This window comes from Dysidea avara, chromosome 3 (assembly GCF_963678975.1).
Source record: "Dysidea avara chromosome 3, odDysAvar1.4, whole genome shotgun sequence".
Classification (NCBI taxonomy): Eukaryota; Metazoa; Porifera; class Demospongiae; order Dictyoceratida; family Dysideidae; genus Dysidea; species Dysidea avara.
This window is the reverse complement of record NC_089274.1, coordinates 46,526,756-46,552,075: the sequence shown is the minus strand read 5'-3', so window position 1 is coordinate 46,552,075 and position 25,320 is coordinate 46,526,756. Positions and strand designations below refer to the sequence as shown.

Below are 25,320 nucleotides of genomic sequence, written 5' to 3'. Positions count from 1 at the left end.
ACATGTGGTGAAACCACTCAGCGGACACCAGTACTAGACGTCTGATGGTATATACTGATGAAAGACGGACAAAAGCCAATTCTCAGTTGGTTGTGGTGCCCGTCTTACTGGTGGCAGGACTAAGAGGATCCGCGACATTGTTATTCAAGCTTTCTCAATGTTGTTATGCTATCATAGATAATATACGAACTATGATGCTATTAAAAGCGCTCAGTGTGTGCAAGTCGAGTCCTCGGTGCAAGTAGAGAAGACAAAAGAGTGTAAAAGGAGTTGATGCTGGGGCTGGAGTTGTCACTGATAAAGCATATGCTTACAAACACGCTGCAGTATCAGGCAGACGGAAGAGTGAAAAAGAAGTCTGATACTGGGGCTGGAGGCTAAGTTAGTCCATCAATGTTTAGATTTAGCTTCTATATTATTCATGCAGTAGTATCTTAGTCTAATAAGCTTTTTTTTTTAAAGTCTAATAAGCTGCACAAACAGCAGTGTATCATAGTAGCTAGCTAGGTACATGTAATCAGTAGTGCACTTTAAACAGTTTTTCAAAAGCAAATGTGTAATACAGAGTCCACAGTGATGGGCTCATGTTTCTTGCTAAATAGTTTGCATGGGGTCAGTCAGACCTTGTGCCCGGGCAATCCAGAATGTTAGCTACGCCCCTGGTGGAAAAGTTATCACCATATAAAGAGTTGTTTACTACAGTTGTACCTGAACAGGGTCTTTTAGAAGCTGCTTCGAGTTTTCTCCAACTGCCAATCTTGTTTCTGACAGATTCAAACCCCACTTTATTTTCATATGAATCTTATGTTTGTTTCTGTGGTATTAAACAAACATGTTTACCATAAAATGTTTCATAGCAAGTGATGATGTCATTAATCCGGAAAAGTTTTGATTATAGGATATCTGGATAGTGAAATTCCTATCCGTTTCAGTCCTTAAAATTCCTAATTTTTCCTTGTACTTGATATTTTGTTCAAGCTTTCTAATCTATTCTGCCTGTGAATATAGTCTTAAGTAACAAATTTGATCAAAACATGTGTTTGAATTATTGACAGTCTGTTGATTTACAAATTGAATACCATTAACTTTCAATTATTAACCTTGGTATTTGGCATCTACAACAAGTGTATGTGGTAAATTAGTTGTAATTATGATCGTGTACAAGCACACAAAAAAATTGAATTTTCAACTAGAGTAGGGACCATAGCACATCGATAAAAAGTACTGAAAGAAGCTGGAGTAGTGCAAGATAGTAAAACGATAAGAAGTGTTATATCCCTACTGTGCTCCATATACCATAATGCAAATGCACAGTAGAGATATAACACTTTTTATTGTTTTACTGTGATTTAATATCATGGACTACTCCAACTTGTTTCAGTACTTTTTATCGATGTGCTATGGTCCCTACTCTAGTTGAAAATTCCTAATTTTTTTGTGTACTTGTTTGTTAACTTTTTTTGTAAATAATCATCATAACTGGTGAATCCATGCATACCGCATCTGAAATGGCACTGCTCACCCCAGCTATCAAGACACACGGTAGTGTGTCGTGCGGCCCAAGAAGCTGGCGCGCAACACCCGTGAGTATATTGACAGGAAGAAAGAAAACGCAATTTTCGCACCTCCGTAGCTATGTGCTTCCTTGATGAAACAAGATGATTTTTGCTGTGGACACTCCCTCCAATTTCAGCACTTCACATTCCAAATTTGAGCAAAATCGCTTCAAGCGTTCCCGAGATATGCGACTTCACAAATTGGCTTAGTTTCTTGGTTTTTTTTTCTTATTATTTTTCTTCCTCTTTTTACACACTTACACAAACTGCTATAAAACGCGAACGCCATATCCGATTGCCTTGAAATTTGGCACACAGAAGGGGGGTATAAAGGCGCATCTCTGTACCAACTTTGGCTGGAATACAATAAACAGGTAAAGTGTTATGAGCGATTATTCACGAAAAATAACACCAATATGTTGTCACGCGTGCAGGGTAAACCGCGTATGGGAAGCAGCTGAAAATCGGTGGGTGAATAGGTTAACTATTGAACCTCAAACCTTTTGTGGTTTGAAAGAATTCGAGCTTAAAACCAGGAAGATACAACGAAAAAGCCAACAGTGTGTAACAATTACGCGATCGAGATTAGCTAATAAAAAACGACTGCTTGCCACGCCTACCAGGTAAACCGCTTAGGGTAATGCTTTGAAAATCGCTGTATAGATGGAGTTATCATCTTAGAAAGGTTCTTCAATGGTGTAGAAGAATCAGACTTAAAGCCACGGAGTTATAACACGAAATCCAACTTGGTGCAGCAAGTGCGAGATCGAGATACTCTAATAGAGCAGTCATCCTAATAGAGCAGTCACCCTGAAGAGAATTCAAGAGATCAGCTAGAAACAAGTAACCTGTATAGAGATCAGTTACAAAGAAACCACCATGTAGAGAGTTCAGCTACAAACAAATGGCCCTGTAGAGAGATCATCTAGAAGAAGTTACCTTGCAGAGAATTCAGCTACAAAGAAACCATCATGTAGAGAGTTCAGCTACAAACAAATTGCCCTGTAGAAAGATCAGTTAGAAGAAGTTACCTTGTAGATAGTTCAGCTACAAAGAAACCATTCTGTAAAGAGTTCAGCTGCAAACAAATCACCTGTACAGAATTCAGCTACAAACATATCACCCTGTAGAGAGATCAGCTAGAAGAAATTACCTTATAGATCGTTCAGCTACAAACAATTCACCCTGTAGAGAGAGCAATTAGAAGAAGTCACCTTGTAGAGTGTTCAGTTACAAAGAAACCACCATGGAGATTTCTGTAATCAATATATGTATTATATATATATATAATTTGTACATTTACTGATAAAATATTTAAAGTACATCTACTTCATCTTTTCTTCTTCCTGTGATAAAGAAAAAAAGATAGGTTAAAAAGGTCCCAAAGCCGGCCATAGGCCGGCTTTGGAGTATACAAATACAAAAAGAAATGAAATCTAATCCAAAACAGCCAAGCTGTAAAAAAGTGTGCGGCCCTCAAAAAGGCTATGGTAAAAAAAGATGTGAAATCCAAGGTGGCGGCCAAGAAATGGCTGTGATGGTGGGTTAATGGTAAAAATTTTAATAATGACAATTCAGGTGAATTTTGTGCCAATACCAAGCGGCACAAAAATTCACCTGAATTGTCGTTATTAAAATTTTTACCATTAACCTACCATCACAGCCATTTCTTGGCCGCCACCTTGGATTTCACATCTTTTTTCACCATAGTCTTTTTGAGGGCCGCACACTTTTTTTACACCTTGGCTGTTTTGGATTAGATATATTAACAGGAAGAAAGAAAAGCTTTTTTCACAAATGCATAGCTCCATGTTTCTTCTCAAAAGAGCTCACCTTCACCACCAAAGTACTAAGTCAAAAATCACCTTATAAAATGTAAGCCCTAAAGGTGAGGCACAATACTTGTCTTTTTTGTAGGCTTGCTTTATCTTAATCTTTTTGCATACTGTACAAAAGCCAAACTTAAAAGCCAAACTTGATCTCTTTGAAATTTGACATACAGTAAGGATTCATGTATGAATCTGATAAATGTTCACAGAGTTATGGACAATTATATATGTAACTAAAGGTCATTTTGCCATGCCTGCACTTAAGGGAAAAATAAAAATCAATTTGTGTATAGGTTGACCATCATAGCTCAAGCCTTTTTTAGTTAAAATGAAATTGTAGTGACAGCTACAGAGTTGCCAACTTGTACAGTAAAAATATTCTAATAGAACAGTCAAAAAGTACCAGCAAAAAATATTGGAAAAAAGTTGTCAAGAGTTCGAACCAGAGATCTCCATACCAACTCCCAAACCCTTCACCACTGAACTGCTGCTGTGCTGCTCAGCTCACTTAATTTCTACCTTTTAAATGAAAACTAAATCTACTCTATAGTAAGTAGAAAGTTCATAATTTCACAATTACAAGGAAAATTATTAGCTTCTTTAGGGATCATAAAAGTAAAAAATAGTGAAACAAGGGAAGTCACCTACATGTGCAGATATACTAATGGAAGTTTTCTATGATATTTTCCTAGTTTGTGATTTAGTTTGGGAGACTGGTCTTATTGCCTATTTTAAAAAAATTAATGAGAAATGTTGGTTTTAAGTATTCAGTGTGTTGTAGCTCTAAGTTACCTGTACCAAATTTTATACCAATTAGTTACCTTCCAGAGCAACCAGTGTACAGGTAGCGAGTTTCCCACCATTTTAGATAGTATTTAATTCTGTATCAGGCGAGTTCCAAAACAGGTTGGCCGTAAAGAGGGCAAGAGGTTGTTTACAAAATTAAAGAGGAAAGGACTACAGCAAATTACCTTCTACCATAGTACACTATACACACGTAACCTATTATCCTTGCTACCATTACAGAAAGCCACCACGACACAAGTTTAATAAGTGAGCAGTATTTAGCTAATCGTGTGACCTTTACACTTCATGCCGATTCGATGTGTTGACAGGTTAATGTGTAACCAGAACAAGTTCTGGAGCTAGAAAGATTATAAGGCAGCTGAATTTCTGACAATTTTAAATAGACATCTCAGTTACAAAAGTTCACTAGTTACTTTTATTTTTACAGTAACATGTAATTGTAACACGCTACTTTGCTAGTAGTAATGAATAATAAGTTACTTTTAAAATGAAATGACCCCAACATACATACAAAAAGAATTAAAACAAAATAGCTAAGCTGTAAAAAAAAGGGTGTGACCTTCAAAAGCCTGAGTGAAATAAGTGAAATCAAAAAAGTACAGCTAATAAAATAGCTACAATAATGTTGATGCCAATAATTGTGACTAGAGTTTGGAAAAACGCTCCAAATCGCACATTAGAGGTTTCAATATAAATGGTTTTAAAGAATTCAAGTCAGTATAACTTGTCAAGGATAGCAAGCACGCATATGAAATTTACACAAAAGATGCATCAATCTATAGCACTTGTAGCTGCTTGTAGAGTTTCGCACCAAATAAGATAGAAAATCTGAGCAGTCGGATGAGCGAAGTAGTATCACAAAGGGATGGAGGGTGGGGGTGGCAGGGTGGGCAAGAGATAGACTTCAGAATGAAGGTAGACCATGATTGGAGTCCAGACACGAGATTACAGGACTATACTTCTTAGTGGCTGATATGTAGCAAAATCAACAGAAAACTGTCTGGCCAACATTATCAGACAATCCATCAGTAAACCACTGATTCTTGCCCTTCACAAGGCCAGAAACCGCCATTCGAGCTCTCCACACCACACGTCTGCTAAAACCAGCCTCGAGTAGTTTAAGAAGTACTGAGGGTCAAAACTAGTAGTACAATTAGTGTAGCTATTCACTGGTGGTGTTAGTTTGATTTTGCCTGATGTGCGATTTGGATCAGTTTTGTAAAATCTGGTCACAATTATTAAAATGATTGGCACTTTCCTGGCTGCTACCTTTATTTATTAGCATTAACATTGTTGTAACCATTTTTTGGCCGCCACCTTTAAATTTCATAACTACATTCACCCAGGATTTTAAAGCCCGCACCTTTTTTATATATAGCTTAGTTATTTTTGCATAATTGAATAATGAACTATATGAAATGTTTCACTGTGTAAACTTTCATACATGTTTTATAGTGTCTTGTCCATCGCTTACTGATCCTAATAATGGAATGATCAACTGTTCACTGGGAGGTGATGGAGTTCCTTCCTATGAAGACACTTGTAATTTCACATGTAACACTGGTTATAAGCTAACTGGTAGTGACACTAGGACCTGTCAGAGTGATGGAAACTGGAGTGGTAGTGATGATGTATGTAGAAGAGGTATGTACTTTTAAAATGACTAACTAGTACAGTAGGACCTCGATTATCTGAACTTCAATTATCCGAACCCTCAAATAGTATTGGTGACTGTTCTACAAGGGTATTTTGTCAACAGGTGTATGTTCTATTAGAATATTTTGTCACAGGTGTATGTTCTATTAGAGTAATTCAACAGAGTTCTGTATGTAAATCAATGGGCTTCATTTATCTGAACAAATTCACTTATTTGAACACTTTTTTTTATTCAGCTGGCACACAGGTGTTTGGATAATGGAGGTCCTACTGTATATAGTTCATGTGAAATGTGCATGCACAATAATAAAATGTGACTGTATTTTGTAAAATGATCCAAACCATACATTCATTAGCAGTTTCAAGATAAACATTTTTTTTAAATATTTCAAGGAATCAGGACATCTAATAGTGTGTCATGTGGCCAAGTACAGTTAGTATGAGCACATGACAGACAGGTGTGTATTTTATACATAGATAATGCTTTTTTTACGCATCCATAGCTTGATAGTGCCGTACCAGAAATCAACCATTTTTGCTGTGGCAACTTCCTAGGGGTGGGGCACTTCCTATTTCATATTTGAGCACACACCCATCCATCACTGAGATATGTGCCTTTATAGCTTTTTTGTATTTTTAATCTCCTAGAAAAGCCACTATAACTCAAGCATGCTTTGGTCAATTTACTTCAAATGTGGAGGGCAGTAATAACATAATACAGCACATTTACAGTCAATGTTTCATACGCATTGGATAAAGAGCAAGAGTGATTTTTGAAACAGTTTATGTCATGGCCACAGGGTAAACTGTTTGAAGGAATAACTTGAAAATCATGGACTAACATGCAGCAACCATTGCAATGTAAACCTTTTGTGTTTCAAAGAAATTGTGCTAACTATCATGGAGTTATAACAAAAATTCCTAGAAACCTGCAATCGAGTTTTGTTAATAAAAAATATATAAGTAGATTAATTAGTTTAGAAAGGCATTTCAGTAGTTTGCAAGAAAGCAGATGAAAAACCAACGAGTTAGGCTATGAAAGCCTAATAAATGTTCAATCAAGGTACTATAATAGTAGTCAGGGTTGTAAGCCTTTAAAAAGGCCTTTGTGTGTATGACAAAGATTATTTTTCAATAGGGCTAGATTTAACCTTTGGTGACCTTTACAGGAAATTTTATGTTCAAAAACTGTCAGTTTTGTCCCTATTTCGTGCTTATATGATCCGATATCCACAAACGTGGTGTCAAATTCAAGCTCTTCCTCTAAAGAAAAGTTGCTTTTTACAGAAATTCCATAGCTTAATCACTTTGAAAGTTACAGTGATTTGAATGGTAAAACATGCCACTATTTTCTCCCGTCCAGAAATATGTACAGAAAAGGGTTTGATTTTTTAATATACTGTATGAAAATTTACCTGTTAAATAGGCATGATACTTTGAGATACTCATAGGTACCATGGGGTACATACCCAGGTTATACCCTATGTGTTGGGAGTATATACGAGGTCCAATTTGGGTGAATTTTACAATTTGAAACTGACAAATTGTTACTGTGTTCGTATGAATACATTAAACTATCATAACCAAGACAGTAGCTTGTGTTCTGTAGTTTGTGATTGCAAGAGTTTGTACTGTGGACTATTAAATTCCTGTATCATACAGTACGATAGTACTATATATTAGGGACATCAAAGGTGTGGGGGCGATCCGTGACATAATATAACCCAAAAACCTGCCACAATTTTTACTCACAACGACATGACAGTATTGGTTGGGTAAAATCAAGCCCAAAAGTGTCTTCAGATCGACCCGAAACGTTTGCATTAAGTTGCTACAGAATTTAGAAAAAAAAAGTATTCAACAGAATTTTCTACTGCCTGCCTGCCTGCCTGCCTGCCTGCCTGCCTGCCTGCCTGCCTGCCTGCCTGCCTGCCTGCCTGCCTGCCTGCCTGCCTGCCTGCCTGCCTGCCTGCCTGCCTGCCTGCCTGCCTGCCTGCCTGCCTGCCTGCCTGCCTGCCTGCCTGCCTGCCTGCCTGCCTGCCTGCCTGCCTGCCTGCCTGCCTGCCTGCCTGCCTGCCTGCCTGCCTGCCTGCCTGCCTGCCTGCCTGCCTGCCTGCCTGCCTGCCTGCCTGCCTGCCTTCAGTCAAGCGTAGCAGAAACGTGGCTACAGCTAGAGCCCTAATTTTTTCGCAGAAACGTTTCTAGTTCGCTTAAGAAAAAACCTTTGGTATATTGATAAGCATACAATGCTTGTGCTATTGTCTTACCTTTTATCCTTCTTTACCATGGCCATCAGTCAAGGTTCTACCACTGAGTGTTAATAGACTGCAGTACGGCTTCCACACCAGTGTATATTGCATCAAACTATTCGAATACACGTGGTCGCCAGTTGCACCAAATACACGCGTACGTGACTCACTGTTGATATCGATCAGAGAGAGCAACTCATGGCGAACTATATAGCAATGTGCAAGTCAATAAATATAGTTTATTAGGTAATAATGTTAAACCGAGTCAGGTCATCCAGGTCCTACTTTACAGATTATTCGGGTCTGACCCCACGTGCTAAATTAAATGTGGACATGTTACTACACGTCATAGCATAGCTCTGCTTCTTTCATGAGCCACACCTACTTACGTAAATTACAGTCTGTAGACATATGGTAGCCACGCCCATTCATCAGTCCATAGGTATGCACGAATCCACGTCCATTATTGTCTGCAGGCTTATGTAAAGCCACACCCACTGATCAGTTGTTATTGTATGAGTCATAAACTAGTATAATAGTGCTGTGAGTAACTCAGCAGATATTTAGTGGTCATGAGCTTGCAAAAAAACTTCACAAACAAGTATAAGAAAAAATTTGGAATTTAAATTAGATTAGAGACAGTGTATAATGCTGCAATAAAAAGTACTGAAACAAGCTGGATCGGAGTAGTACGTAATGTCCAAATACTGTAAAACAATAGGAAGTGAATATCCCTGCTGTGTTATTCCAAATTTTTTCTTATACTTATTCTAATCCGACGCCTCTAGTTCTAATCCAGAATACCTCTGTAATCTAACTCTGGCTGTTTGCTGCACCAATAAGACTTTGTCTGTTTGATATTACTTTGATAACCAAAAATCCCCACACAGTTTTTCTGCCCCATTCATTCAGATAATGTAATTGAAATGTCCATGGTCTGTAAATCTAAATTGTGTGTGGTATGTATTGATGTAGAAAAGCAAAACTGCTGTAAAAACGTTCAAAACCATTTCATGGTTGAATTTTCCAGTGCACATCACAAGGCACACCAAATCATGCTGTATATTAACCCCACTATACACTTAACAACTTGGTTACTATACCTCTAAGTAAATGCCAGGTTATGTAAATAACCTACAATTATTGTGTTGGAATTGCAGCACTCAGCACATGTTTTATACTGTCATGTCAGAAAAATCCAATTACAGCCATTAGGGGATTAAGGTCCTCTATAAAAATGACTGTTTTAGTAAATTAATGCAGTCGGTCAGTCAGTCAGTTAGTCAATCAGTCAGTTGATCGATCATTTTGTCAATGTCTAGAAAATCTAAACCAAAACAGCCAAGCTGTAATAAAAAGAGTGCGGCCCCCAAAAAGGTCAGGATGAAAAAAGATGTGAAATCCAGGTGGCAGCCAAGAAATGGCTGTGATGGTAGGTTAATGGCAAAAAATTTAATTACGACAATTCAGGTGAATTTGTGTTGCCTCCTCCACTAGGATTTGGTACCAAATTCACCTGAATTGTCGTAATTAAAAGTTTTGCCATTAACCTACCATCACAGCCATTTCTTCGCCGCCACCTTGGATTTCACATATTTTTTTATCCTGGCCTTTTTGGGGGCCGCACTCTTTTTTTGCAGCTTGGCTGTTTTGGTCTAGATATCACTTCTTTTTATATTGCAAGCCACAAAGCCAACCATTAACTGGCTTTGGTGCTTCCTTCTAACTTGTTTTTTTTTTCTTTTTATGCAGGAATTGTGGAATAAAGGAATAAATGTTGTGTAAAGCTTTTTGTCTGATTAAAAATATTTGTATATTTAACAATGAAAGATAATCATACTGTAGGTAATAAGGTGACTTCTTATACATAACTGAACTGTAGCTGAAACTCCCATTGTTTGTAGCAGCATGAACTCTTTTCAGAGTGACTTATTTCTAGCTGAACTCTCTACATGGTGATTTGTTTCCAACACATTTTTCCACAGGGTGATTTGTTTGTAGCTGATCCCTATAGGGTAACTTGTATCTAGCCGATATCTCTACAGGGTGACTTGTTTGTAGCTGATCTCTCTACAGGGTGATTTGTTTGTAGCTGAACTCTCTACATGATGGTTTCTTTGTAGCTGAACTCTCTACAAGGTAACTTCTTCTAGCTGATCTTTCTACAGGGCGATTTATTTGTAGCTGAATTCTCTACAAGGTGACTTCTTATAGCTGAACTACACAGTGATCTTTTTGTAGCTGAACTCTCTACAGGGTGATTTGTTTGTAACTGAACTCTCTACAAGATGATTTGTTTCTAGCTGATCTCTCTATAGGGTAACTTGTTTGTAGCTGAACTCTCTACAGGATGGTTTCATTGTAGCTGATCTCTCTACAGGGTGACTTGTTTGCAGTTGAACTCTCTACAGGGTGGTTTTTTGTAGCTGAACTCTATACAAGGTGACTTCTTCTAGCTGATCTCTCTACAGGGCGATTTGTTTGTAGCTGAATCAAGAGTGTCGTGCGGCCCAAGAAGCCGGCGCATCACACTGTGGGTATATTGAAGAAAACATCATTTTCACACCTTTGTATCTCGGTGATACCTTATCTGATTGGAACCAAATTTGCTGCAGAGTTGCCCGCCAGCTAGGGGAGTCTAGAGTAAACGAGGGGGTGTCCGGACAGGGGGGTGTCCAGACAGGGGGGTTATCCGGATACTATTTTTTTTTATTCTGTGTACAATGTTAACAGCATTTATATTTCTCGGTCATTTGATCATTTACAACGTTCATCTTCAAACTTTCTTTGGTACCATTTAAAAGTAATAAAGCAAGCTCCATTCAAGTGGCAGCTCGCTTCTTTCTTACCGGTCTGCACAAATTTCGCTCTAAAACTTTTAGATGAAGTTTGTTCAAATTTCTAGCATGCTCAATTCAGAGTTAAAGGAGCCACCACTTCTGATAAATAGTGGGAAACGGAATACTAGCACAGCTTCTCCTTGACAGGCCAAGTATGTTACATCACTGTCTGGTACTTACCAGATTACCTTTAGTGCAATTGTACACGAACTCACTTTTATTGTTGTGCAACCATGTACACCTGTAACATTGCACTATAAAGTTAATAACTGAATAATTGAATTATAGTAGAGCCTTTTTGTAGGCTCTAATGTCTATGCTTTCACCATCCACAATGGTTAAACTACAAAACAAATCACAAAATAAGCATCAGAAATGATATCAGGACATCGCAAAACCGGTGTAGGGACAGAAAACAACTCAGCAAACATCAGTATTGAAGCATAACGCTTCTTTTCGGAAACCCCCACATCATAAATAATACTTACACGTGCAAAGTTGGAAATCGATTTGGATCTGCATAGATTCTAAGAGTGTTTAAGAAAAACCAAGTAGATACAAAGTAACCTTAGTTATCCCTCTATAGTAAAATTTATTCAGTATTTGGAAAAAGCCCTACACTTTTGCGATACAGGCGATAAATCTCGTAGTACCTAAAAGTTTGTCCGGATACCCCTCCCCCCCCCCCCCCCCCCCCCCCATTTACTCTATATTCCAAATCTGAAGGAGATCGCTCAAGCCATTCACAGGTAAAGTTACAGTAGAGTAATACAAACAATTCTACAATATGTTTAGTTGCTCTGTAAAATTAATGCCAAATTGAACAAACTATAACAAGAATTATCTAGCATAATTCTACAGCCATAATCTGTTCAATTCAGCAATTATTCTACAGAGCAAAAAACCTATTGTAGAATTTTTATGTATAATTTCACTGTGCCTTTTCCTGTGATTTCCGAGATATGAGCAGCCAAAGTTTCAGTTTTTTTTCTTCGTTTTTTTTTTTCTTCTTATTCTTCTTCGTGTTTTCGCACACTTGCAAAAATTGCTATAAAACGTAAACACTTACTCTGATCGCCTTGAACTTTGGCACACAGGAAGGGAGTCCAAAGGCGAATCCTAGTATCAAATTTGGTGTAAATCGGATGAACGTTTGAGGATTTATGACCAATTATTCGCGTAAAACAAGATTGATTTGTTGTCACACCTACAGGGTAAACCGCTTAAATAAAGATCATGGAGATATGACATGAAACCGAAGGTGTGTAACAATTGCGCGATCGAGATTCGTGAATAAAAATGCCAATAATTTTCAAGCCTACTAGGCAAACCGCTTAGAGCAGTGAGCTGAAAATGGGTATGTAGCTGGAATAGTCATCGTAGAAAGTCCTTGCAGTAGTACAGAACAATCGGTTTATAAACCACTGACTTATGATTCCAAAGCCAATTCCATGTAGCAAATGCAAGATCAAGATACTCTAATAGAACAGTCACCCTAATAGAGCATTCAGCTAGTTCATGACTTACTCCATTATAGATTTCTGCTACATTGCAAGTTATGCTGTGGGGAGTTCAGCAACAACCAGTTAATATTGTAGACAGTTCAGCTACAAGCAAGTAAGTCACCCTGTAGAGAGTTCAGCTACAAATATATCGCTGTATAATTATAACAAGTCACACTGAAGAGAGTTCAGCTATCAACAAGTCATGCACCCTGTAGAGAGTTCAGCTACAAACAATTCACTCTGTAAAAATTCTGCTACAAACAAGTCTTCATGCAGAGAGTTTAACAACCAAAATCTACCATGTAAAGAGTTCAGCTTTACGAACAAGTTACCCTGTAGAGAGATCAGCTAGAAACAAGAGAGAGCTCAGCTAGAAAACGTCACCTTGCAGAGAGTCCAGCTACAAACAAATCACGCTGTAGAGAGATCAGATAGAAGAAGCCACCTTGTATAGGGTTCAGCTGTGAAGTGATCACCCTATAGAGAGTTCAGCTAGAAAAAAAATCACCCTGTAGAAAGTTCAGAACCATCCTGTAGAGAGATCAGCTAGAAACAAATCGCTCTGTAGAGAGTTCAGCTGCAACCACATCACCCTGCATAGACTTCGGCTACAAAGAAACCATCATGTAGAGAGTTCAGCTGCAAACAAATCACCCTGTAGAGAATTCAGCTACAGACAAATCACCCTGTAGAGAGATCAGCTACAAACAAGTCACCCTGTAGAGATATCAGCTAGATACAAGTTACCCTATAGCGATCAGCTGCAAACAAATCACCCTGTGGAAATATGTGTTGGAAACAAATCACCATGTAGAGAGTTCAGCTAGAAACAAGTCACTCTGAAAAGAGTTCATGCAGCTACAAACAATGGGAGTTTCAGCTACAGTTCAGTTATGTATAAGAAGTCACCTTATTACCTACAGTATGTGATTATCTTTCATTGTTAAATATACAAATATTTTTAATCAGACAAAAAACTGTACTCAAAATTTCTTCCTTTGTTCCACAATTCCTGCAGAAAATAAAAGTAAAACAAGTTAGAAGGAAGCGCCAAAGCCAGTTAATGGTTGGCTTTGTGGCTTGCAATACAAAAGAAGCGATATCTAAACCAAAACAGCCAAGCTATAAAAAAGGAGTGCAGCCCCCAAAAAAGGCCAGGATGAAAAAAGATGTGAAATCCAAGGTGGCGGCCAAGAAATGGTTGTGATGGTAGGTTAATGGCAAAAATTTTAATTACAACAATTCAGGTGAATTTGCGTTGCCTCCACCTTGGATTTCACATCTTTTTTCATCCTGGCCTTTTTGGGGGCTGCACCCTTTTTTTACAGCTTGGCTGTTTTGGTTTAGATTCTCTCTACATGATAGTTTCTTTGTAGCCCAAGTCTATGCAGTGTGATATGGTTGTAGCTGAACTCTCTACAGGGTGATTTGTTTGTAGCTGAACTCTCTACAGGATGGTTTCTTTGTAGCTGAGCTCTCTGCAATGTAACTTTTTGTAGCTGATCTCTCTACTGGGTGACTTGTGTCTAGTTGTACACTCTACAAGGTGATTTGTTGTGGCTGAATACTCTACAGGGTGAATTTTTGTGACTAAAAACTGCAGGGTGATTTGTTTGTAGCTGAACTCTCACAGGATGGTTTTTTTTGTAGCTGATGTCTCTACATGTGACTTGTTTCTAGCTGATCTCTCTACAGGATGGTTTCTTTGTAGCTGAACTCTCTACAGGGTGATTTTTTTCTATCTCTAGGGTGATCACTTCACAGCTGAACCCTCTACAAGGTGGCTTCTTCTATCTGATCTCTCTACAGTGTGATTTGTTTGTAGCTGAACTCTCTACTAGGTGACATTTTCTAGCTGAGCTCTCTCTTGTTTCTAGCTGATCTCTCTACAGAGTATCTTGTTAGTAAAGTTGAAGTCTATTATGGTGGATTTTGGTTGTTAAACTCTCTGCATGAAGACTTGTTTGTAACAGAACTTCTACAGAGTGAATTGTTTGTAGCTGAACTCTCTACAGGGTGCATGACTTGTTGATAGCTGAGCTCTCTTCAGTGTGACTTGTAATGTTCTGAATCACTACAGCAATATATTTGTAGCTGAACTCTCTATAGGGTGACTTGCTTCTTGCTGAACTGTCTATAAGATTAACTGTTTGCAGCTGAACTCCCTACAGAATAACTTGTGATGTAATAAAATTCTATAATGGAATAAATTAGTCGAATGCTCTATTAGGGTGACTGTTCTATTAGAGTATCTCGATCTCGCATTTGCTACACGGAGTTGGCTTTCGAATCATAATTCAGTGGTTTGTAATCTGATTCTTCTGTACTACTGCAAGGACTTTCTATGAAGATTATTCCAGCTATACACCGATTTTCAGTTCATTGCTCTAAAATCGATCTCGTAATTGTGACACAGGTTGGATTTTGTGTCATATCTCCATGGTCTTTATCTCGATTCCTTTCAAACCACCAAAAGGCACTCCTACAATGGTTACTCCATCTACATAGCAATTTGCAACTCATTCCATGAAGTGGTTTACCCTGTAGACGTGACAACAAATTAATCTTGTTTTACGCGAATAATCGGTCATAACTCCTGAACCATTCATCGGATTTGCACCAAATTTGATGCTAGGATTTGTCTTTGGACTCCCTTTCTGTGTGCCAAATGTCAAGGCAATCGGAGTACATGTTTGCTTTTTATAGCAACTTTTGCAAGTGTGCAAAAACACGAAGAAAAAAAAACAAAGAAAAAAATCGAAACTTTGGCAGCTTGTATCTCGGTAGGGTTTCCAATGTAAAAATTTGACTTCAAAATAATTTGCTAACTGCTTTTACATGTTGGACTAACTCTCACTTGAATATAGCTGCAGTGGCAGTAAATTCCATTGCCTTCTTCAGGTAGAAATCGATCGAAATATCTGCAAAATCCGACATTATGAGCTGTAACTCTCAGACGCCTTGATCCTTTATCGCAATACTGGAGTTCAACCTTCCTCTGTGAGTAAACCTTCACCTAAAAGTATTGGTAGTTTGATTAGTGAGGTGGGTTTCCTGTTGTTGCATCATTTGAGCACGATTTTGGGCTCCAAAAACGGGTTTTCGTCTACGGACACCAAACAATTGATAGCCCAAACTTCCTCACACCACAGTAGTAATCATCCATCGACAAAGAAGTCACATATGAGGTATGGTTAAGTTGTGACATCTCTAACCATCTGGGTGAGCGTGATATAGAGGAAAATTTACCGGTAATCACACCTTCACTACATAACTTGTACACTCAACTGTTTAAAAATGGATATCTTGATGTAAAACAACTGTATGATCCATAAAGTATAACTAATAACGAAGTTATCGTTGCTGCAATTCAGCTACAAACGCACTTAGCCTATTCAATCAGGCTCACATGATTAGGCTTGGGTACATGTGGTCAGTAATGATACATTGCCTACGTTTATTTGCTTTTATAATTACTGGGCAGGCAATATTTGTATTGAGGGATAAAATCACAGTTGTTGTAGGACTGCATAAGACATCAAGTGTTGAAATGGCAGAAATCACAGAAGCTTAATAAGTGTATTTTCCTTAGCGCTATTAAATTTTATTTTACGATTCCTGACGAAGATAACCTTACTTCTAGTTGTACTTTGGGGGTCATACAGTTGTTTTACGTCAAGATTTCTATTTTTAAGCTGTTGAGTGGACAATTTATGTAGTCAAGGTGTGATTTCCGGCTAAATTTGCCCTATATCATGCTCACCCAGATGGTTAAAGATGTCACAACTTAACCATACTTCGTATGTGACTTCTTTGTCAATGGATGGTCACTACTGTGGTGTGAGGAAGTTTGGACTATCAATCATTTGGTTCCATAGATGAAAACCCATTTTTAGAGCCCAAATTCGTGCTCAAATGATGCAGCAACAGGAAACCTACCTCACCAATCAAACTACCAATGCTTTTAGGTGAAGGTTTACTTACAGAGGAAGGTTGAACTCCAGTATTGCGATAAAGGATCAAGGCTTCTGAGAGTTACAGCTCGTAATGTTGGATTTTGCAGATATTTCGATCAATTTCTACCCGAAGAAGGCAATGGAATTTATTGCCACTGCAGCTATATTCAAGTGAGAGTTAGTTCAACATGTAACAACAGTTAGCAAATTATTATGAAGAAGTCAAATATTACATTGGAAACCCTAATCTCGGAAATGGCTGGAGCGAGTTCCTTCAAATTTGGTATGTAGACTCCCCTGGCTGGTGGGAAACTCTGTAGCAAATTTGGTTCCAATCAGGTAAGGGATCACCGAGATACAAAGGTGTGAAAATGACGTTTTCTTTCTTCCTGTCAATATACCCACGGTGTGGCACGCCGGCTTCTTGGGCCACACAACACACTATCGTGTGTCTTGATAACTTAGTTTTATATTGCATAGCAAAGTAATATAGTATATAAAAAGTTTAACATTTTGTAGTCTAATGTGTGTTATAAAAATCATCAACATCTTCAGTTAGCACTGGTGGTAGTTCAGGATCTCTTAGTGGTGGTGTTATTATCGGTGCAGCAGTTGGAGCAGCAGTACTAATCATAGTCATTGCTGCAATAATACTAATACTATTGTTTTGTAAAAGAAAATCACAACTGAAGAGAGCATATCCAGTCACCTCCAGCAGAGTATCATCTCAAGGTACTGTAATCTGCATAACCATTCATAATCATATTGTGTGAGTATATGCTGTTTGTATGTTTGCAACAATAGATAATATACCCCCCCAATTGGAAACTGCGGTGTATGCCCATAGACTTTGTACAAGAACCAGTGTCCTTAGGCTGGTTTCACGCTTCTACAAATTTAATCCCATTACAGCAGAATGGTGGCATTCACAACTTTATTTTGTAACATGAATGACTTGTGGTGTTGTTTTGATAATTGTTTTGGTAAGTTTGACCACTTCACGTAACTTTGGTTGGGAGTCTTACAATGGTGGATTACATGCTGTGGGGGAAGCACATTCTTGGCTAAACTGAGTACTGTAGGTAGAAAAAGGAAGTATCACAAGGGTACATATGCTATAAAGAATAGGTAATACACCTTCCAATATCTTCTTTAGCAGGTTTTTGAGATGGTATAGCTATTTGGAAAAACCGGAAGCACATTTACTCCGTGATTCTAAACAGTATTGTTACACAATTTATACCACGAAGTCATCAAATAATGCTCTGTAGACTGGTCTGGGTATGAATGGCACAGGGTTTCAGTGTTTTCCTTGAATGTGTCCAAACCATGACACCTCGTCTTCATTTTTGTTTCTACCATTCGCACAGTAAAGAGCCAATTTGCCTCAAAAGTCACTGTTAGCTTCCAAAGCATCTTTAGAAAGAACTCTTTACCAGTGGTGAGTCTTGTTTTCGCTCAGAGAAACTGGTCTTGTTATTGAAGGGGCACAGGAGTGCAAAACCAGCCTGTAACCAGTGGCGCTTACTGATTTCCAATCCAGGGGGTATATTATCTATGATGCAACAATCCCCTAATTTCTTCTCTTTTTCAGAGAAAGTTTGTTTGGTCATGCCAGTGTGATATTAGAATACTTACGTAATTGTTCTGATGATGCATGATACACTTCTTATTGATTTTAGATACTAAGGATACTAAAAATTCTCAAGGAACTTATTTCCATATCAGTGCGACTGCCAGCATTCATAATGCAATATATGAAGAATCCTCTTTTGCAACAACACCTCCAGCTAAGGTAAAGAGTTTGTGCTTACATCATACATAAATACATACATACATACATACATACATACATACATACATACATACATACATACATACATACATACATACATACATACATACATACATACATACATACATACATACATACATACATACATACATACATACATACATACATACATACATACATACATACATACATACATACATACATACATACATACATACATACATACATACATACATACATACATACATACATCTGAATGGTAAATGAGTGCTCCCATCCCTGCTGTATGTACAGCATGTATATATGGACACATTTGTGGTCGGTACTTTCTTTAGTCTATTATATGTTTGAAATCTTGAAGTGAGTGACATGATGGTCTTGTGAGATACTAGAAATTAGAAGTGCTCAGAAAAATGTGTGGTCTATTTGAATACTAAAAAACATTTTTTTAGTAAATAGTGAGGCTATATACATTATATATACAATACAGTATATATATACAAAAAAGTCGTGTGATCGAGGTACCCTATTAGAGTAGTCAGCTTCACTGTGATTTATTGTCATTCCTACCAGTTGAACCACTAATACAAATCTAGCTGAATTTTCCTGCACATGTCAGGTAACTATCAAGGTACAAATCTTTTAGTAATGTAATGGAATCTGTATAAATATCATGCACTACAATAGTAGTGTATAATAGGGAACACAAAGGAATAGGCGTGGCCCACGAAATAACATCACCCAAAAAACAGCCTCAGTTTTCCCAGATGACGATGAGGCAGCATTGGTTAGGTAAAACTAAGCCCAAACAAGCTAGCTTTCAGATCGACCCGAAACGCTTTCATCAAGTTGCTACGGAATTTTAATTTTTTTCATTCAATGGAATTTTCTACTGACTGCCTGACTGACTGACTGATTCCTTCAGACAAGCATAACTCAATTACAGCTAAGGCTACAGGCTTGATTTTTCACTGTTCAACGTCGCTTCAGCCCGAGAGGTGCCTTTTGGCATACCACAGTACGTACAATGCATTCTTCATGGACTTACCAGTGTCCTCCTTTGTGTCCCATTCATCTTTGCTGACAGTGAAAAGTGTCGATTTGGTGGTGGCTTCCCTTCGTAACGAAAATCGTCTGTATTTTTCATAGTGGCTACTTCGATTGCAGAGGTGTTTTTAAAATAGTTTTTGATTCATACTGCTGTGTAACAGGTAATTAATAATTGAAAATTACAACCTACACATGTGAGCTAAAACAATAATTATACTAATTATACAGTCAAGTTGGAAGGGAGATGCTGGGCATAGTGGAATGGGTTGAACATAGCCAACAATGAAGCGTAACGGATACTTCACTTTTCAGACAATAATTTATATAACTGGGGCGCGTGGCACTAACCCTTTCTTTCGGTATGCGTGGGTTGCGGAGATGCTTTTCGGACAGCTCTTGATTCGTACTACTGTGTACAGGTTGAACATAGCTGACAGCGAAGCGTAATGGATACTTCACTTTTCAGACAATATAGCTGGGGTGCACGGCACCATTTCAAATGCAGTATGCGTCACCAATCATAACAATATTATTTACAAAAAAAGTTAACAAACAAGTATTTCAAAAAATTTGGAATTTATAACTAGAGTAGGGACCATAGCACATCGATAAAAAGTACTGGAGTAGTGCACGATATTAAATCACAGTAAAACAATAAGAAGAGTTATATCCCTACTGTGCATTTCCATTATGGTGGTATCTTGGAGCACAGTAGGGATATAACACTTCTTATTGTTTTATTGTGATTTAATATCAGGCACTACTCCAGCTTGTTTCAGTACTTTTTATCGATGTGCTATGATCCCTACTCTAGTTATAAATTCCACTTTTTTGAAATACTTGTCAATAAGTTATAACATGAAAACCAACCATACATACATGTACCAAGCACATTTCAAGGTCGCTATATACATGCAACGTTAATACAAATGTCTTTTAAAAGCTAGTTTTTCTGTTTACCTGTAGGAAAGACAAAAGCCAGCATACCTACACAAATACAAAAGGAAATGATATCTAAGCCCAGTTTTGGAAAAGGGTGTGGCCTTCCAAAAATAGGCTAGTATGAAATAGATGTGATATTAAGGGCCTTTGATATCACATATGTACCAGTCTATTCTGGCCCTTTTCACAGCTGAGCTGCTTTGGAGTAGATAGAATTAAAAGGACAGTATGCCAAGCCATACAAGTGTATCCCATTGAATATTTTCATGAATATTTTCATGATGTAATAAGTTGTTGTATTTTATTGTATCATGCCATAAAATGACAAACTTGTAGTGATCATCTAACAGATAATTTTACACAGCAATAATAGTGCTATAAAACTGTACTGATGTACTCATAAGGTGTCTCCCCTGCAGTTCAAATCATCATTTGGTAGCAAAAAGAACCGCTCTATAAAGTTTCGCCTTGTGTGAATTGCGAACAGCCACATCAACCAGCTGGTACAAACTTGTAATGTTGTCACACTTGTAGTAAACGAGCCTGTTCAGTTAATTAACAGGCTAGCACTGCTGTTCTTGTTGCTACATTTCCACGTGCCCCAGTCTGTGCCCTTGTATTGCCTTAGAACATTTAGGTTGTTTAGAATCTTCTACTTGGCTACTTGATTCCCTTCCAAATTGCTGTAGCAGGCTGTAAGAAAGTGAGAATTGTTGTTCACTACCCAACCATAATCTCTGAGTAATCATCAAATACTTGTCACACTTATGTGGCTTCAGTATTTGAATGGCTTGTATAATTATTGCAAAGCATTTTCACATATTTGTTACAAAACATTAACAACCTGTTACACTTTATGTTTATACCATATGCAGCCAGACTATGAGGGCCTTGATTCTCCTAAATATGCAGTTGTGGATACAGCCTTGTCCAGTATGAATGGAGCATATGAAACTCAAATTCAATTACCAACATCAATATATGACAAACCTAACTCTCTACCAAGTACAATGATCATTACACTGGAAACAGAGAAGCAGATATATGATGAACCGTTTGAAGTTAATGAGGATTATGGACCCATTTATCATGAACCACCTTCAAATGTCAACAAAATATATGAACAGTTTGAAGGGAAAAAAATTCATAAAATCAATCATCATGAAGTCAGGTTTGTAGTGTATACTATGTAAAAGTTCCATCCATTATAATTACTCATTCAACTTCTACACATTATTGCACGTAAGATCATTTTCTGTAGATGATAATGTACTGTAAATCAGTGAAACCTGTCTAACCAGGTCACTGTGTAGTTAGGTCACAGTGGTGGACCCAGGGGAGGGGGCATGTGCCCCCTCCCACCAAAAAAAAATCCGTACAAGATACTCTAATACAGCAGTCACCACAGAATCAGCAGAATCCTCCACAGTTATATCTGAGTTTGAAAACTTTAGTGTACTAGGATTTTTTTGCAATTTAAATGAACATCGTCCTTTGCATGCCATTCTATATGACAATAGGCTCATAACTGACTGTCACTGATTCTACAGCTCTTGAGCAATGCAGGTCACTTATAAAGAAAGCATAATATTCTAATATTTGTGCATAAAATTACATAAACTTTTTCAGTCCTGAAGCATATAAAATACTTTTAGCTTCTGGGGGGCACAGCCCTGCTTCATATATGTACCTACTACTGTAGTGCAACACCCTTGCCAAACCCTGGATTCATCCCTGGGTCACCCATCTACACCAGGCAATTTGTAAATTCTAAAATGTGTCACTTGTATAAAAAGAAACCTGCCTGCTACAAAGGCTAGGACATTTTTACCACAATGGTGACCATAATAGATAGGTTGTACTGTATTATGAGCTTGCATCTTTTAATTTAGATCTTAAAGTACCATTGCGATATCACTACAATACTACTATGATGTAACAGTTGTGTATGTATTAATGGATATTGTCGCATAAACCAATAAACTGAATTGTGTGGGGGATAACATACATAAGTTTTGCTTGAAATTTGTCTATATAGACCATACAAAATTGGCATCTTAAAAATTTCTGCGAGCTTTGATTTGTACAATTCTCAGTGTTAAAATATATTTGCTTCATTTTATACACTTAAGTGTGCATATATTGATGTAAATTGTGTGGCTTGTAAAACTTTATGGTCATCGTCTTGTGTGAATTGCTTGCTTCAAAGTATGTATAAATACATAGGATAAGTTGATGAATTTAAGACATTAGTCTCATATCAAATGTATGTGTATCAATGTTACTGTACCAATCAATTATTTGCAATTTCTACTGTATACATTCACCTGAGCTCCCACCAAAATGTTTTCATGTTTGCGCCTGAATCGTCTATATTAAATGTAGGGCGTCTGGATTCAGTGGAATGGAATGGTGGAATGGACTGGAATGGAATGGATGGACTGGAATGGAATGGAATGGAATGGTGGAATGGAATGGAATGGTACTTTGGTAATTTCAATTGGTGGTCACCTCTTTATAAAGACCACCTTCTAACAAAGACCACCTCTCTATAAAGACCGTTTTACTGTAATGTCTAAAATGCTGCTATCTTGTTGTTTTAGAGTGTATCCCCATAGAATGGTCTTATTGATCAGTTGTGTGCCACATGCCTAGAAAAGTCAGAGTGATATCTGATTTGTAATACAGCAATATACCCCATACAAAAACAGTTTGACTGTATAAAAGTGACATCCCCGTCTAACTAAAAGTAACTGACAACTAAAGGAGCTAATATTTGGGTGAGGCCAATAAATACTGGCAAATAACTTGCTATAATTTATAAAAATTTGGTCCTTTATCATTGACTCGTACAGTCTTGCTGCATTCCTAACTAATTCCCTGTGACTCTAATTGGCTAGTACTTTAGCTGCCTTTTTTATCCTCTACAATGCCAGACTATTGAGAAAGGTACCAATTTACTAACCTATTACATTTACAGGGAATTAATTAGGAATACAGTCAGACTGCACAAGTCAATGATAAAGGACCAAGATTATAGTAAATTATACTTAGTTGCCAGTATATATTAACATTCATTTCTTGACCTCACCAGATATTAGCTCCTTTTGTTGCCAGTTGCTTTTAGTTTTGTGGACACATGTATGGGTTATTAGATATGGCACAATATGAGGTATTTAGATGTTGTGAAAATTTATCTTGTAACTGGCTTCAGAAGTTACTAGGTTACAATGGAAATGAACTGAATGGCACAACAAATTGTACTGGGAAATTACAAATATTTGAAGTGATTAAAGCTGATGACAGTGGTCACAACAAATTACAATAGATTACAATGGGTAACAGTGGGTTACGATAGGTAACAATGGGCTACAGTAGGTAACAATGGGCTACAGTAGGTAACAATGGGTTACGGTAGGTTACAATAGGTTACAGTAGGTAACAATGGGTTACGGTAGGTTACAATGGGTTACGTTAGGTTACAATGGGTTACAGTAGGTAACAATGGGTTACAGTAGGTAACAATGGGTTACAGTAGGTAACAATGGGTTACGGTAGGTTACAATGGGTTACGGTAGGTTACAATGGGTTACTGTAGGTAACAATGGGCTACAGTAGGTAACAATGGGCTACAGTAGGTAACAATGGGTTACAGTAGGTTACAATAGATTACAATAGGTAACAATGGGTTACAGTAGGTTACAATGGGTTACAATAGGTTACAATGGGTTACAGTAGGTTACAATGGGTTACAGTAGGTAACAATGGGCTACAGTAGGTAACAATGGGTTACAGTAGGTTACAATAGGTTACAATGGGTTACCCCATTGTAACCTACTGTAACCCATTGTAACCTATTGTAACCTATCGTAACCGATTGTAACCTAACGTAACCTATTGTAACCCACTGTAACCTATGGTAACCTATTGTAACCTACCATAACCCATTGTAACCTACCATAACCCATTGTAACCTACCGTAACCCATTGTAACCTACCGTAACCCATTGTAACCTACCGTAACCCATTGTAACCTACCGTAACCCATTGTAACCTACCGTAACCCATTGTAACCTACTGTAACCTATTGTAACCCATTGTAACCTACTGTAACCCATTGTAACCTATTGTGACCTACCGTAACCTATTGTAACCTATCGTAACTCATTGTAACCTACTGTAACCTATTGTAACCCATTGTAACCTACTATAACTTATTGTAACCTACTGTAACCCATTGTAACCTATTGTAACCCATTGTAACCTACCGTAACCCATTGTTACCTACCGTAACCCATTGTAACCTACTGTAACCTACTGTAACCCACTGTAACCCATTGTAACCTATTGTAACCTATTGTAACCGATTGTAACCTAACATAACCTATTGTAACCTATGGTAACCTATCGTAACCCATTGTAACCTATCGTAACCCATTGTAACCTACCGTAACCCGTTGTAACCTACCATAACCCTTTGTAACCTACCGTAACCCATTGTAACCTATCGTAACCCATTGTAACCTACCGTAACCCGTTGTAACCTACCATAACCCATTGTAACCTACCGTAACCCATTGTAACCTACCGTAACCCATTGTAACCTACCGTAACCCATTGTTACCTACCGTAATAATTGTAACCTACCGTAACCCATTGTAACCTACCGTAACCCATTGTAACCTACCGTAACCCATTGTAACCTACCGTAACCCATTGTAACCTACCGTAACCCATTGTAACCTACCGTAACCCATTGTAACCTATTGTAACCCATTGTAACCTATTGTAACCTACTGTAACCCATTGTAACCTATTGTGACCTACCGTAACCTATTGTAACCTATCGTAACTCATTGTAACCTACTGTAACCTATTGTAACCCATTGTAACCTACTATAACTTATTGTAACCTACTGTAACCCATTGTAACCTATTGTAACCCATTGTAACCTACTGTAACCCATTGTAACCTAGTGTAACCTACTGTAACCCATTGTAACCTACTGTAACCCATTGTAACCTATTGTAACCTACTGCAACCTATTGTAACCCATTGTAACCTATTGTGACCTACTGTAACCTACTGTAACCCATTGTAACCTATTGTAACCTACTGCAACCTATTGTAACCC

The 25,320-nt window shown here is 37.8% G+C and overlaps 1 protein-coding gene across 3 annotated transcripts in view; it reads left to right on the top strand.

The window, feature by feature from the left end:
* LOC136251273 (ephrin type-A receptor 4-like) overlaps positions 1 to 25,320 on the top strand; it is an 82,293-nt gene that overhangs the window by 41,446 nt on the left and 15,527 nt on the right. For all 3 annotated transcript variants that reach the window (XM_066043702.1, XM_066043704.1, XM_066043701.1), the window contains 4 exons: positions 5,648 to 5,836; positions 16,954 to 17,130; positions 18,081 to 18,193; positions 21,061 to 21,356. In XM_066043702.1, coding sequence (XP_065899774.1) covers positions 5,648 to 5,836; positions 16,954 to 17,130; positions 18,081 to 18,193; positions 21,061 to 21,356 — 775 coding nt within the window. The remainder of the gene's footprint in view (positions 1 to 5,647; positions 5,837 to 16,953; positions 17,131 to 18,080; positions 18,194 to 21,060; positions 21,357 to 25,320) is intronic.